The sequence below is a fragment of the Protopterus annectens genome, chromosome 7.part1 (genome assembly GCF_019279795.1).
Source record: "Protopterus annectens isolate FY-2018-M chromosome 7.part1, PAN1.0, whole genome shotgun sequence".
In the NCBI taxonomy this organism is placed as follows: Eukaryota; Metazoa; Chordata; order Ceratodontiformes; family Protopteridae; genus Protopterus; species Protopterus annectens.
Genome location: NC_056740.1, coordinates 185,182,499 through 185,199,765, shown reverse-complemented (window position 1 = coordinate 185,199,765; position 17,267 = coordinate 185,182,499). Strand labels below are relative to the sequence as shown.

At 42.6% G+C, this 17,267-nt stretch overlaps 1 protein-coding gene across 1 annotated transcript in view; it reads left to right on the top strand.

Annotated features, from left to right (window-relative positions):
- Positions 1 to 17,267, top strand: part of IFT122 (intraflagellar transport 122) — a 2,412,356-nt gene that overhangs the window by 726,395 nt on the left and 1,668,694 nt on the right. The window contains exon 10 of the mRNA XM_044078630.1: positions 5,286 to 5,424. Within this exon, the coding sequence (XP_043934565.1) occupies positions 5,286 to 5,424 (139 nt within the window). The remainder of the gene's footprint in view (positions 1 to 5,285; positions 5,425 to 17,267) is intronic.

Here is a 17,267-nt window from a genome sequence, read left to right as displayed (position 1 = left end):
AAGAGGTCTAAGATATTACTTAGTGAAGACTCTAGCTTAGTAGGGCCTTCCTTGGCATTTTAACTGAATTATTTATCTGTGTGATTTTATTATCCTTTGGTTTGCTTTATCTGTGTTTATACAGATAGACATACACACAAGATAGATATACACACAAAACACACTCACACACACATGCTGTTGGCTACATTAGAAATGCTCCTTTAATGTACTATAAATTTTGAATGTTAAAGCAAAAGCCCTGATGGGTATCTAGATAATCAGTGTAATATGGTGGGAAAAGTGTACAATAGCATGGCCATGTAGAAAACCTTTAAAGTTCTTGTTAAAAAAGGAGTTGTTGCCCATAACCTCAGAAATGTTTGCCTATCACAGAGAGAGATGTTATGGCAAACACTGGAGGGTTTTTTGGGGCTGTTGACCAGAAGAAGCAGTGGAGTACCAGAAACCTACATTTGGGTTTACTCAATAAATACCAGGAACCTAGTTGGAGATATTCAATGAGAAACAGGGACCTGCTTATGAATATGTCAGAAAGGTATATAGCAGCCTGATCTAAGTTGATTCACCAAGGCTGTGGACTGTAAAAAAATGTTATTTTACAATACTTTAAAAATAGATTGAAGTTGAACTGTTAAGTAACTAAAAATGTCTTAATTAATAGTATGCTGGTTGGAAGTAAAATCTGAATTATATTTTTTCACTGTAAATGAGCTGCACTTGAACTAAAGAGATTGCTTTGAGCCCTATATACCATATTGGTAGTTATGATGGGCATACCTTGATCTGTATATACCAAAGTGCAGTATTTGTTTTCATTCATGAATTGCTGTCTGCAAGTACAAGACATTATTGAGTTAATTACCCCATCTGGAAGGAGGGAACCTTTGCTGTTTTTTTTGTTTTTTTCAACATGAGAGAGAGAGAGAGACAGAGAAAGAAATGGCTTTTTTTTAGTTTCTGTGATTCACATGTTACACTTTGCAAAATGGAGAAACTCACAGAGACGTTGGTGCAAATAAGGACAAATACGAGTCAGAATGTCACTACTGTCTAGTAAAGGAGTGAGGTTACCAGGGTTACCACCTGTCCCACTTTGCGAGGGACAGTCCCTCTTTGGGAAGTTGTGTCCTGACAAAAAATATTAAAAATGGCAAATGTCCTGAGATTGTAGGACACAATTATTTCCTATAATTTATGTAATAGTTGCATAAAACAGTTATTCTGTATCTAAAATACCTAAATGTTATAAGAAACAGAATAAGCAACTAAAATGCTACAAGAATAAGCTTTTATTTAGGCAAAAAAGTTAAGTTCTATCATTTGTACTGACCATGGGCATTTGTCGGCCTGTAAAATCTGATGTTTGTACCGAAAATGTCCCACTTTGGCCATTTGAAAAGGTGGCAACCCTAGAGGTTACTGATGAATATTTGGTCAGTCTATAGAGACGATACATCTGAAAAATGTCATGGCTGTCTAAGAAAGGAGTGAAGTTACTGATAAACATTTAGTCAGTCTATAGAGAAGATGCATCTGATGGCCACTGTACTAACCTCTCCAAAGACCATTCCACCAGTACTTGCGTCTATAGGTGAAGAAGCTATAGCTATATTTTATAAATGAATAATTACTTGTTGTGTAAGATAAAGATAAATAAGAGCTGTTGCACCATTATTGATAACAAAACCTTTAACAAAACTTGTGGTGAAATTACTCATAACCATACATGAAGTAAATATATTAAAGTCAAGAGGAGGGGGAGTTGAAACTTCTGTAGACAGCCTGGGAGCTGTCATAGACATCAATAGTACGATATCAGGGAATGCCGTCCATGCTGTTCAAATAGGCAAAATATTTTCTAAGGACCAGAGATGAGAAGTTAGTTTTTACTGAGAAATAATGTCTGTTAGATGGTGGGTAGAACCCATTTAATACAGTATCATATTGAAACTGTGCCAACGGAGGAGGTACATTTAAAACTGTATAGGATACTAGAATCTTAATAAAAGCAGCAAGTGAAAACCTAAAAAAAACAAAAAAAAAAAAAAAACAAAGTTAGGCCTTTAGCTAGATTGTACTGATCTGGTGTAATGAGAGACACTGAGAACTTCTGTGTAGCTTGCCCAGAATGTATAAGTTTGTTAATGCTTTAAAGTAAAACTGTTAAGAACTTCAGTGTACCAACCTCAAACTGATGGGTTATTGAAGCACTTAAAAAAAAAACTTTGAAGTATGTACTAATGAAGAGTGTAAAACATGATGACAGGAACTAGGATCTGTTCATACCTTACCTTCTTTTTACTGGAAGATAGGTGCATCAAGTTTCAGCAGTATTTACCGCCATTCAGACCTCTACATGGTAGTCGTTCCCGAGGCTTCCTGAACACACCAGTTAAAAGTGTGGTAGCACACTTCACAGACTTGATAAGATAAATATGTTGTGCCAGTTGTTAAGGAACAATTGCAGATGACATAAGAGACTCAACACAGGGCATATAATAAAAATATCAAATTTAGGGAGTTTAAAGCAAAGGGTCAAGTGCTAGGGCTAGTTTCCTCTGCTGAAATAAATTCTTACCAAGATGACAAGGACGATTTTTAGTTAACAAATAAAAAGTATAAATTGAAGTGCAAGATCTTCAAAATAAATGTATTAAAGTCAAGAGTGGAAGTGGAAGCTTCTGTAGACAGCCTGGGAGCTGTCGTAGACATCAGTACTAGTATGTTACCAGGAATTGTCATCCTGCTGTTCGAATAGGCAAAACATTTTCTAAGGCCCAGAAACAAGAAGTTAATAGTTTTTACTGAGAATAGTGTGTCTGTTCTTAGCTGGCAGGTAGAAACTCATTTAATACAAGATCTTGTTGAAACTATGCTAAGGGAGAGGGTATATTTAAAACTGCATAGGATACTGGAGTATTAACAAAAAGCAGTATGGGAAACAGTAAAAAATGCATAAAGCTAAGAGTTATTTAAGAGTTCCATAACAAATGAGCACTCTGATTGTGCTGGTTTCCAATTCAGGTGCCTCCTTAAGATTCTTCTGTTGTAATTGTTTCTGAAAACTGAATTAGATATCAAAGTTTGACAATTATGTAATGCACATAAGTTCATAGGTAAGCTCTAGGCTAACTGCCCTTGGTAGCCATTTTAAGCCTAGCCAATTTCCCTTTATTTTGGTGCTTGAATTAATCTATCTTGTTTGGTGTTAGACTGGCCTTACACATCCCATTGTTGATAATTATATATTATCCCTATTAAAAATAACTGAGAACATATCGTAGATAATTTGAAGGGACCCATGTGTAGAATAAAACATTAAGAAACTGCTTCTGTTCATTAGTAGTACAGGGTGCAGTCCTGGGTAAATTTACTATTACCCATCTATAGGTGCAAGTTGTGCTTGAATGTGGACAGTATAGAGAGTCTGTTCAACATAGGACTTTCTTACGAAACTGGACACATGTTGGTCAAAACTTACGTCACTGACTACACATGTTCCCAAGTTCCAAACACCTTGGGTCAACTCTTACGTGCGTATTGTCAATGTGGTAGTTCCCTGGAGTAGGTGACTACCCAAAGGCATTTAGTTTCAGTCCATGATTTTGGCACCAGTTATTTATTTTAGACAAACCTTCCTGCAGGATGGGGAAGTCATTTGAGGATTCACTGACTTCTCCTAGCTTACAGCCAGCTGCAAACTTAGTCAGACAGAGCCCTTTGGTGCTGGCTTTTGCTTCAGAGGAGTAGATGCCAAAGAGGAGAGGTGCCAGCACTGAACTCTGGTGAACTCCACTGGTTGACTGATCTTTTTATGGAGTTAGGTTCCCCTGTTTTGATCCCCTGCTTCCTGTGAGACAGTTGATAATCCAGCAGGTGATGTAGGGGTTTATTCTCAGTTTGTTTAATTTTTTTACTATGATTGAGTGGAGGATTGTGTCAGAAGCTCGGACCAGGTTAAGGTATGCAGTGTTTACCGTTTTACTTTCATCCATTGGTTTTGGTGACCAGCCGTATTTATCTGTGTGTGTGTGTGTGTGTGTGTGTGTGTGTGTGTGTACAGATAATAGAATGCTTTGACTGACTGATGCATTATTCTGTGCGCACACTTCCTCATCCTCTCACCTTTCTGCTTGCTCAGGTGACTGTCATTTCTCCTCTCTCTGAAGAGTGTGAGGCAAAGTGGTCAGAACAACAATGACCCGTTGTATGGTAACTCAAGGAACACTGCATTCATGTACCACTGTGAACTGGTACAGCCTCTCCCACCCTGAAGATACTAATCTATATGAATACAGGAATATCATGTTATCAAACATTAGCAGGTATCAGGCTATCTCCCAGCAAGGATTTCAAGTGTTGCCTAGGAAATACATGCCTCTGTCTTGCAGAGATGGCGTGGATCAATGTAGAGCTACACAAGTGTGGCAGAATGCTAGAAAGTCTCAGGAAAACATTGTCTTGTGGAGACAGCAGAATTTGTCGCTCTAGGAGCCTTCAAGAGTTTGCATTCATGGCTGTGCTGAGGTGTTTTTTGGTGAGAAAATTGCCTCTTGAAGATTGCTGTAGTTTGCTTGTGCTGTAGAAGTTGAAAGAGAAATGCATGCTGCAGAACCTTCAGGGCATATGTGCCATTTTGTTGTTTCTTGGTAGCTCCCATAAAAATGTACAGATCAAATATGACACCTATATCCTACCTATTTCATCCAGAAAAAGCTGAATCTGTTATATTTCCTTTTAATTTTCAGCAATTGTCACTATTCTGAAAGTGATTAGAGCTATTATGACTGTATCTTCCAGGACTCTGGGTTATCATCTCGTACATTTGACTATAAGTTTCCTCTGCCTAATTACCTGCCAAGACTGGTCCCATGGGTTTTGGGGTGGTGGTGGGGGGGGGGGGCAGTTTCAGAGAAGCTTGTCTGGACTAGGACAGCTCTGGAAACAGACTGACATTGCCTTAACCTTCAGCAAAGGCAACAACAAAGCAGTGATTATGGAAAGATGGGAAAATGTCATTTGGACCTGTGGAAGGTTGGGAGTATGGGGAAATGTGTTTGAAGAACTGTGTGGCAGTCAACTTAAGTAATCTAAACAAACATACAAATTATAATATTTTTAAGTCTTTTGATCTGTTTTTCCATCACAAGTTTGAAACATATATAAAATGTTGGTCAAGTTTTAGTCAATTACATAGTAAACTAATGAATGTACTGCTTTTTGAAATAATCTGCTTTCCCTTAATTAATGTTATTAATTTGAATTTACCTTTAAACTTTTAGGTTATTGGCTGTCAAGATGGCACAATTGCTTTTTACCAATTGATCTTTAGTACAGTGCATGGTCTATATAAGGATCGATATGCCTACAGAGACAGCATAACAGATGTCATTGTTCAGCACCTCATTACAGAACAGAAAGGTAAAGGGTTTAAATAAGCAATTTTAAGTGGACAGAATTTTGTGTCAGAGGTCTGAATCTGCAGTTTATTTTTAAATATTAAGAATACAGTCATCTGCACTTGAAGCTTGTGTCCAAAATATTTATGACAGTATATTTGTTTAGAGCCCTGCTAAGCTAAAGTTTTACTTTTTAAATTGTATGTGATTAAGCACCACATGGCCAAGTGTCCCTTTTATGTTGCAAACCTTGGAGAATTCCATAAGGAAGACTGATCATGAATTTGGTGTATTACATGGCAAAAAGTTAACTAAGAAAAATGTCAGCCACCTAGAAACGGAAGAAAGCAACCAAATATGGTGCAGTAAAGTAAGCAGTGTAGTAATTATATTGCTTTAGGAATAGTAAAGCCATTGTAAAGTTTATTTATTTATTTAAAGTTTGTTAACTTTATATGTGTGTGCATATATGTATATATAATGTGTGTATGTATGTATGTATGTATGTATATATATATATATATATATATATATATATAAGTATATATAATGCAAATTATATATATATATATATATATATATATACTTAGAGAAAAACAGCTCTTATACTCACTTTCCTCACTTGTCTAGAGGAAAGTAATTTTTTATTCAGGCATGTCCAAGGGTCAGCTCCCAGTGTTCTCTCCTGTCTATCTGATGAATCTGGGCATCTTGGGGCAATGTAGCAATTGCCTCATGTACACAGACAACCCTCTCCTCCTACCACCCAACACCACAACCTGTGTGAGATGCACTTGTCTAGCCAAACTGGAGGTAAAGCTCTCTCCAACCAAGACTGAACTTGACCGTCAAGAGGAGAAGGCAAACACTTGCACCACACCATACTCATCACAGTCTCACTAAACCTACACCATCAAAATCCACACATAGAAACACAAAAACATTTGTGGAGGCTCTCAATAATAATCTGCTCAAGTAACAGAGAACTCCAAAACAGAAATGCAAGCAACCTCCACCCCCCAACACAACCCAAATGACACATAGCCCACAGACTCAGTGTGCCAATAAACCACAGCCCATAAGGCAAAACAATGTACCCAACACACTAGTCATAGATGACTCTATAGTCAGGCAAACTAATGTCCCACTCACCAGGCTAAACAAGGAGAAGGTTACTGTAAGCTGCCTGTCAGGTGCCAGGATCCGCCACATAACCCACGCACTCAGGTCACTCCACAACAAGTACAAATATGACTCTGTCATTGTCCATGTTGGTGGGAATGACCTGAGACATACCTCCCTGGACTACATGAAAAGAGACATGGAAGTGCTCTCCGATCTTGTAGCCCAGGCAGGTATGACCCTAGCCCTGAGTAGCATCCTGCCATCACCCAGAATGATACCGCAGTATAATTGGCTAAGCTTCTGGTGTCATTCTAAGGGGGATACAGTATCTGTCTACCTGGGACAACATGGTCGACAGACCATGATGCTTTGCCAGAGATGGCCTGCACGTGTCGCCCCTGGGATTCCGGATACTGGCTAAAGGTCTTGCCACCCCTATAGCTCCTTTTTTAGGCAAGGTTCAAATGACAAATTTACCACTGTAACAGGAACAGGCACGCAAAAACTGAGGGTAATGCTACTCAATGCTAGAAGTCTAAATCTCAAAATACACTCACTCGAGGCACTCCTTAAAATGGAGAAAGTTGATATTTGTGCAGTGACTGAGACCTGGTTCAAGGCTCTAGAAAGCACCCCTGCATTACCAGGCTATAACCCATACTACACTTTTTGGCCATCTAACCTGGACCAGAACACCGAAGGCGGAGGTGTGTCCATATTTATTAAGGATATCCACACCTCCAGGCTAGTTGCGCAGCATAATGCATCCGAGGTTATCCAAGTGCAACTAACTCTGGGCAAAACTGCAATCCAAATTGTAGCTTGCTACAGATCCCCCACCATGCCCCAGGATTCCCACTCCTCTTTTCTTGATATACTGGAAAATATTAGAGTTCAACCAAACACCCTAATAATGGGCGATTTCAACTACCCCACCATTAACTGGGAAAACTACACATGTACCAACTCATTCACTTAACTCTTTCCGGAATTCATAAATTCCAATGCCCTGGATCAACTTATCCACACCCCTACCAGGGGCAACAATATCCTAGACCTAATCATTACCAACATGAGTGACCAGTGTTCCACACCTGAAGTCAACTCCTCATTGGTCAGATCTTGACCATAAGCTAATCACCCTAGATATCTGCATCCTGCCCCCACCCACCATTAAGGAAACCACGGTAAAAAATTTCTCCAAAGCCAACTTCATGCTTCTTAAGACAGAAGTGACGAACTTCATGACACCCATGCAGATGAACAATACAGTTACGACTGCTGAATCCTACACAAATGCACTCTATAAGAACTTACACGAGAGCATGGATCATGGTATCCCAAACAAAACCAAGATGTTATCCTCCAAAAAAGGAAGCCAATCTCGCTGTCCCCTGTAATAAACAAACTCTACAACAGAAGGAAGAAACTGTTGCAAAAAAGCTGTTTGATAATATGGGAAGATGCATGCTGTTATGTATAACTGAGGTGGATGGCAGACTAGTATTGATTTGAATATCACTTGACATTAGTAGTAAAAGAAAGATTAATACATGATTGCATTGGCACTGCAGCAACTTAGCAGAAGAACATGTACATTGTATATTGTCTTTAATTAGAAAGTTGCCAGTAGTGAAGTATGATGAAAGATTTTGGTGTTATAAAACAATCTGCTCAAATGATATATTTTAATGGTCTGTGTAGCAGTGGAGAATGAAACAGGCCTTGAAACTGACAGTCAATGTAAAGGAGTGTGATGTGTAACATATTTGCTACAAAAATCATGAAGAGAAGCATTTTAAATTTGCTCTCAATTACTCTGTAAGTGCAGAACATAGAATCAGATATTGATGTGCCCAAGTGGTTCTTGACCAGCAAGAGAGCAAGATGTTGTCTACATTTGGAGTCTGTTTTGAGACCCCTCAGACATCCCTTTCAAGGAATCAAAAGGTAACAAATTACTCTGGTTTAAGACACTGCAACATCTTGCTTTCAGTTCCTCTTCCAGCAGGGGCCCTGATGGCTGGGTGTGAGGGGGATCCTTTAATGAATGTCACCCTAGAGCTAGTGGGGCAGAATCAGTGGTACAGGCGCCCTTTCTCTGGAAGACTTCTGTATCACCCCTGAGGGATTGCCCAGCTGCTCCACTCTGGAGGAGTTGGGAAGTCTGTTATGATTTCACCTAGATGCTTGTTTAGCCATCACTCAAGACAGAATAAAGAGCATTATTTCTGTAGCTACAACATCTCAGCTGCTTCACTGTGGATCTAGTGGGGAGTCTACTATCCTTTCACCTAACTGCTTGTTTGGCCATCACACAAGACTGCAGAGAGAAGACCACCTTATCTAGATGCTACAACATCCCTTTCACAAATACTCCCAGACAAACTTCCCTACATCTCACAGACATGCTACTGTGATAAAAAAAAGAACAGTGGCTCAAATATACTCAATCTTCTCCACAAAGTGACATCCAAGAGGTCTCACCAGACCTAAGAGGGTTTGGTGTCTGTTCAAGATTCCCTTTAGTCTGAAAGAAAACAAAGGGCATCAAGCCCATTCTAGAGCTGAGTGGCCTAAACCTCCATGTTAAAAAGACTAACTTCTGGATGGTATCAGTGCAGTCCATACTTCCATATCTTCATGAAGGGAATTAAATGTGCTTGATAAACTTTCAGGATGTTTATCTCCATATTAAGATTGCAAAACCACTGAGAGGGTATCTCCATTTATGGCCTGGAGCCAACCATTATCACTTTTGATCACTACCGTATGACTCACAAGTCCCCTTACTTCACATTTTCACTAAATGCATGTTGGCAATTGCAGTTGACCTCAGACTGAAGAGATTTTGAGTATATATGCAGATGATTGACTCCCTACAACAGCAGCAAGAGATACTTGTTTTATTTATGTCTGTTTTTGACCATCTCAGTAAATCTCTAAAAACAAAAGTAGAGCCCATGCAAACTATAGATGTTAGGTAGTCCGATCTTACCTTCATTTTTACATATGGGTTCGGAGCCGATCCTCTGCTCCGACTCGACCGAATTCCAAGCTGAAAGACTTCTGGTTGGCTCGTGGCTAAGCAAGTATCCCATGGTGCACCAGTACAATCCCCAGATCTTGTTTGCCGCGCCGACGGGTTTGGTTGTGCTTCTCTTGGCTCTGGCTAAGTTTTTCCAAATTCTTCATATTGTATCATGTTCAGTGCTTTATTATTGTATATTTAGTATTGCTAATACATCAGGCATTTTTTGAGTGCAACTTAGTTTTCTAGTTGTTTATTGGTATCCTGTGTGCCAGTTAGTTTTAGGCGCTGTTGCACATTATTTGATTATTAGGTAGAGTTTTTGGCAGTTTTCCACTCTTAGTCAACAGGGGCTCCTGTTGTCTTGTCTGTTGTTACTCTGACCTTTTTTGGTCACCGTTAGCAGTTAGTTTTCTGCTATTTGGACATTGTTTGTTTTTGGCGGGGATCCGCTTGTGAAGTTACTAGGATTGCAAGTTTATTATCTGTTTTTCTTAAGAATAGAAAGTTATTGTGTCATTTACAGTTTCTCTTGTGTGCTTGAGCTTTCCTTTCGAGTCTGTTTAAGTTAGAAGACCCAGTTTCACTACACCGGGCTATGCCCGTTTAAGTTAGTGGATCTAGTCCTCGTGTAATTCCTTCTTAGGGCTAGGCCCGTTTTAGTTAGAGGACCTAGTCTTACTTTCCTTTCTCTCTTTTTCCTTTCAATCTCACTGGACTGTGTGTGTGTGTGTGTGTGTGTGTGTGTGTGTGTGTGTGTGTGTGTGTGTGTGTGTATGTAGATATGTCTAAGGAAAGTAAGGAGCATAAACCCTCGGGGTTCAAGAAGTGTATGAAATGCTCCCAAAAGATGTCCTTAATGGATGGCCACAGTAGCTGTGTCTACTGCTTAGGGGCCATCCGCTTACAGGAGTCGTGTGTGTTCTGCCATGCTTTCTCTCCTAGAGTGTTACAGGAGAGGAAGAACAAACTCATACTCAGGGGTCTATTGAAACCATGCTTTGAGGAAGCACTATCCAGCTCTTCAGCTTCCTCTAAGTCTGGGAAATCAAAATCCTAAAAAAGGCCTTCTCTGGCACTGCCTCAGAGCCACCTCCTAAACAGTGGAGACAATCAAAATCTGCCTCCTTGACTCCTCAGCCTTTGGAGCCGAAGGAGAGCATCATGGTGGTGTCAGAGTTGGTTACGAGGGTTTCGGAACCAATCTTTGAAACAATTGATACAGCAGTTTACTCTGCTACTCGGAGCTGGTCTGTAAGCTGCCTACCAGTGTCCATAACAGTTAGGTCTCCAGTGCCCCCCAGGTCAAGATCCCCAACTATGTCTTCCAGGTCCCTTTCAGAAGAAGATGTGGAGAGGGTAGTGCTGAGACTTCTGAAGTCGTCTGCCTTGCCAAAATTATTGCTGGCTCTGGCTCATTCGGCTCCGGAGCCACTTGACCCAGCTTTGCCCTTGTCTGCTATTCCTCCTCCGAGCCATACTGGCCTTTTGGAGCCGGAGTGCTTGGTGCCAACGGAGGAAATGCTGGCTCCAACTCACCTTGTTGCTGCCTTGGAATCGGGTTCGGCTCTAACACGCTCGCTGCCATCTGTCGTGTCCAGGGTCCGAAGCTCTCCTGTCGCACCGATGGCAACGCACGATGCATCGGAGACCATCCAGGTGCAATTAACCATAGGCAAGACTGCTATGCAAATTGTAGCATGTTACAGGCCACCCTCACAAACTCAGGAACCTCACATGGCTTTCCTGAAAACACTGGAGGGGATAAATGTATCTCCAAACACCATCATACTAGGTGACTTCAATTACCCTAATATAGACTGGGAACACTACTCAAGCCCAAACACCCTAGCCCAAAAGTTCCTGGAATTCATAAACTCAAATGCCATGGAACAACTAGTCACCATCCCCACAAGAGGAGAAAACATACTTGATCTCATCATCACGAACATGGGAGCACAATGTTCAACACCGAAGTATACCCTCACTGGTGAGATCAGATCACAAACTAATCTCGCTGGAGGTCCTCATCCCACCCCACCTGAAATAAAAAGACCACAGTAAAGAACTTCTCGAAAGCCGACTTCACACTTCTAAAGACTAGTGTGGTCTCCTTTAAGGCCCCGAGCGTGGAAAACAGTACCCAAGCCACTGAATCACTTACAAATGCCTTCTACCAGCACCTACAGGACTGCATGGATAAGGCAATCCCAAGCAAAACAAAGACTCTTTGTACCAAAGGCAAGCGTCCAGTCTGGTGGACCCCAGCCATAAACAAACTCTACAACAAAGGAGGAAGCTACTACAAGATAGAGCAAAATCCTTAAAAGGTAAGACACCTTTGATCACTACAAGTAAAAACTAAGAGCTCTCATAAAATCATCCAAAGCAAACTTTGAGAGAAAAATAGCTAAAGACTCAAAAGACAATCATAAGGCCTTCTTTAGCTATGTTAGAAACCTGGGAGGAAACTCCCAGATATGCTCAGAACTAGTTCAAAATGATGTGAAGATTACTGATCCTACAGACATTGCCAACATACTGGCTGACAGGTTCAGTGCAAACTTCTCCCTCCCCAAAGGAGAGATATCTATACCAAACGATTGCAACCCCCAAACATCTCTAGCCCAAGTGAGAACTGCTCTCTCCAAAGCAAAAAACACAGCATCCATGGGACCTGATGGTGTCCCCGGTTGTGTGCTCCACGAACTCAACGAGGAATTAAACCCACAGCTAGGACAGCTGTTTAATCATAGTCTCACCTCTGGATACGTACCCAGGGAGTGGCGCACTGCGACAGTAGTCCCACTTCATAAAGGCGGTGCCTCCACCGACCCTGGAAATTACCGGCCCATTAGCTTGACAAGCCTTATCTGCAAAGCCATGGAGAGGATCATAATGGATCTCATAAATAAAGACATAGGGGAATTTGCAGACTTTGGATCCAACCCAGTTTGGCTTTGTCAAAGGCAGATCATGCCTTTTAAACCTGGTTGACTTTTTCAAAACAGTCACCAAAGCCATTGATGAGGGAAAGGCAGTCCATACAGCCTACCTCGATCTGGCGAAAGCCTTCGATACAATACCCCACTCGGGTATCATTGAAAAACTCATCAGCTTAAATGTTAACCCATACATCACAAGATGGGTTGCAAACTGGCTGAGTGACAGAACCCACAGGGTCAGAGTTGCTGGCGCCATGTCAGACTCAAAGCCTGTCACAAGTGGTGTCCCACAGGGCTCAGTCCTGGGCCCACTCTTGTTTGGCATCTACTTTTCCAAAGTACAAGCTAACACAGGAGGGTTATGGCTGACAAAGTTTGCAGATGACTGCAAACTGGGCCACAGTCGAAAACACATCTGACACAGATATCCTTCAGAAGGGTCTCACAGAAACGGATAACTGGTGCCAGAGCCATGGCCTAAAGTTAAATGCCAAAAAATGCATAGTCATACCCTTCGGGAAAAACAAGATTACCCCTAGCTACCATATAGGTGGCAATCCACTGAGCACAGAAGAAGTTATTAGGGACCTGGGGACCCAGGTTGACAGTAGCCTGTCATTCGACACCCATGTAGCTAAAGTAGTTAGGAAGACCTTCTACATTGCCCACCTTAACATGAAGGGATTCACATCTAGATCAAGGGAGGTCATAGTTTCCCTATACTCATCACTCATCAGACCAATGATTGAGTACAATGCCCCATTCGAATGTATCTGACCCGACATTTGCAGCAGCTGGAGAGGCCACAAAAGTTTCTCATCAAAAGGATAAAGGGTCTCAAAATCTGTCCTATGCTGCCCGACTGAAAGAACTTCAGCTCTATTCAGTCGCTTACCGCTTGCTCAGAGGTGACCTGTGCCTGACATACAAGGCCATGTCAAACACAGATTTGATGAATATGCTTCACCTCAAAAAATCTAGATCCGTCAGAGCCACAAGGGCGGGAGACTTAAACCTCGACACGGCTATTAATAGGACGTGCTGGAGGGATAGATTCATCACCCAAAGACTCCCTATGCTGTGGAACAAAATCCCGGTATATGTGAGGCAGAGCACCTCGCTGGCCTTGTTCAAGAGAAATCTTGACCAATGGATGGGAGATCGCAGATATACCCCAGGGATTACCTCAGTGTCACTGCTCGACAGAGGCACAGCAAAATAATGGGTATAGTTCCCCATACTAAAGGGGTGGCGTAAGCCACAAAACTATGGGCTAGGCTTGTAAATGCCCTCGGGCAGATAGCCTAGTATAAACCTATGAATCGATCTTCTTCAGTTCTGAGCCTTTCTCTCGGTGCTTCGGATAGGGTGAGCTCGGACCCTGCATCTATCTCAGAGCTGACAGCACTGGCTCCAGAGCCAACCCGTGTCTCTTCGGAGCGGGGGAGGTCTTCTGAACTGGAGAGGTTGGCGTTTGAGATGATGAGGAGCTTGCTGTCTCATTCTCCAGCACCTACCACTGGCACCAACACTCTTCTCCCGAGAGCACCCACTTCAGTCTCAGTCCCTACTTTCTCTGGAGACAGCAGAGACCTGCAGCCTCAGGAGCCATCGGCTGGTGGCCCCCACTCTTCCAAGGCTTCCCCGGAATATCCTTCCGAGGAGCCTCCTCGGAAGAGGTCATGTAAGAGGAAACATACTGACTCCCAGGATGAGTCTTTGACATCGGACACTGACCTCGAGGAGTCGGAAGGGTCCCCCAAGTAGTCCTCTGATGATGTCTCCTTTGTGGACATTTTAGAGATCCTTAGGCAGAGGTGCGGCTGGACCAGTATTAACCCTTCTGATGAGGAGTCGGTGTATCTGAAGGCTTTCGCGTCTCAACCTTCTGCCGAACTAATGGAGCTAGTCAGTCGAAAGGTGTGGGATACTCCTGACACCATGGAGCCAGTCCCCAGGAGACCAAATAAGTTCTTGTCTACCCCTCCTGGTAAAGAGTTCTTGTCCAAGGGTGTTTCCATAGATGCCATGGTGGTGGAGGCGGCCATGAAGAAGGAGTTAGCGGAGACCTCTTCCATCAGTTCATCTGCCAAACAAGGAGTCTCAGCAGATGGACAGATTTGGGAAGCGTATTTTTAGTTCAGCGGCCTTTACCCTTTGATCGTTGAACTATCTCACGCACTTTACGAGGTTGCAGAGGGATCTCCTCAAGGAGTTAGGAGATTCCATACAAGGTGCATGTACCGAGGGAGTTCCTGACAAAATTTCTACTCAGTTGTCCACCTTAAATTCTGTGGTTAACTCCTCCATGCGACTTATATCTTATGCTGCAGATGGAGCAAGTAGAGCAGCGGGTTCTGGAGTTGCCTTGAGGTGCCACTCCTGGATGTGTTTATCTAATTTTGTGGAACCGTTCAAGTCTACTTTCACCAATGCCCCATTTGATGGTTCCTCATTGTTTGGTTCCAAGGTGAAGGATACACTCACTTGGTGTGAGCAAGAAGGAAAGACGCTGTCTGCCATAGGAGTGTGTTTTACTGTCCCTTTCAGACCATACCCCAAGGGTCAAAGAGGCAGTAAAATGTGATTCAAGAAGTCCCAGAGGGTCTTTCCTGACACACAGGGTGAATCCTCCTTCAGAGGCAGAGGAGGAGGAAATGGCAGACTTCGCCCTAGAGGCAGTGGCAGTCCGCAATACCAACAAGGCCGTGATTCCTTTCGAGGATGGCATTATCAGCGCTCCTGATGTGGAGCTCGACTGCGCTTCTCTGGGGCCGGTCGGGGGTTGCATTTCTTTGTACCAAGAAGCCTGGCTAAATATCACCCAAAACAAGTGGGTACATAGAGTTGTTACCAGAGGCTATATCATACCCTTTTCCCTATCACTGTTTGTTCCCAAAAGGATCCCAGATGTCCCCCCCAATCTCAGGCATCAGGCAACTGTGAAGATCAACAGGTTGCTCGCAAAAAGAGTCATCCAGCCCGTCCCAGCAGACCAGACAGGATCCAGAACTTATTCCAGGTTCTTTTTAGTTCCAAAACGAACCGGAGATTGGAGGCCAATGTTGGACTCAGCAGATTGAACGAATCAGTGAAGGACAAGTTTCAGATGGTAACACTGCAGTCTATACTCCCATTGTTATGGAAAGACTTTTGGATGTGCTCTCTGGATCTTCAGGGCTCCTATTACCACATAAAAATGGACAAGGCGTCCAAAAGCCATCTATGCTTCCAGCTGGGAGCCAGTCACTATCAGTTTCGCGCTCTGCCCTTTGGTCTCACCACAGCCCCCAGGGTGTTCACCAAATGCATGGCAGTAGTGACAGCTCACCTGAGACATCAGGGATTCTAGGTGTTTCCGTTTTTGGACGACTGGCTCCTGACCGCCCCCACCAGGCATCTACTCATTCAAAACAGGGATGCCACGATTCAGCTTTGTGCTCAGTTAGGGATCTCCATAAATTGGAAAAAATCTGCATTATTGCCCTCTCAATCTGTGATTTTTATAGGTGCAGCGATAGACACGGTGAGCATGACAGCTCGTCTCCCTGCCGAAAGGGCACAGAACTTAATCTCCCAAGTTCAACGCTTTCTCCCGTTGCAAAAAGTCAAAGCAAAGTGGGTTCTTCAGCTCCTCGGGACTATGGCTTCCACAATTCTATTGGTACAATTAGCCAGGTTACACATGAGAATTCTCCAGTGACTTCTGTTTTCCCAGTGGTCCTTCCAATTTCTCCCACTGAGTCATCCTATCCTGCTGATGGAATCATGCAAGAAGGACCTTCGTTGGTGGATAGATCCCAATCATCTGATCACGGGTGCCCCCTTTGTTCCAGCCCAACCCGTTGCCACTGTGACCACGGATGTCTCCCATATCAGGTGGGGGGGCATTATCTCGGCAGGACTGTCCAAGGCACATGGCAAGAACACGAGACTCATCTGCATATCAGTGTTCTGGAGATGAGGGTGGTGCTTCTGGCATTGAAAGCACTTCAAGACCTTCTCCCTCTAGGGACAATTGTGATGCAGTCAGACAACATATTCTGCCAACTATATTGCTCAATCATAAAGCATCCCTACAACTTAACATAGTAACCCTCCCACCATACCTATTACCCACAGAGCACAATCATAAAGTTTCCCTTGTAATCAAACACATTCAAAAACTGAGAAAACTAATAATCTCATGCTTATCAAAACTAGCCCTAAGTAGAGACATCCACCCCAACCCTGGCCCTACCATCTACAACCCCAATCTTTATAATCAGACTAGAAACCACAACTTCTCCCATATTACAGCCAATAGAAAGCCAAGTGACTTCCTTCTACTATGCCTAAATATTAGAAGTATATCCAACAAAGTCCATGAACTCCATGCCACCATAGACTTGTACTCCCCAGATATAGTCATCCTGACAGAAACCTGGCTAAAACCTCACATTACCAGTGAGCAAATACTCCCTACAGGTTATGGCATACTAAGAGTAGACCGGCTAAACAAAAAAGGAGGTGGTGTAGCTATAATATTTAAACAGCATCTAAACATCCAGATCTTAAAATCATCAGCTCCACAAATAGGCAATGAAGAAATAATATATACCAACCTCAAAATTAACCAAAACAAAACCATCAACATAATTGGATGCTACTTCCCACCTGGCCAAAACATCCCTCCCCTAGAAAACCTCCTCAGCTGGTCTACCCACCATCTCCCCCAAGAAACTATCATCTTAGGTGATTTCAATATTGACTGGCAATCCTGTT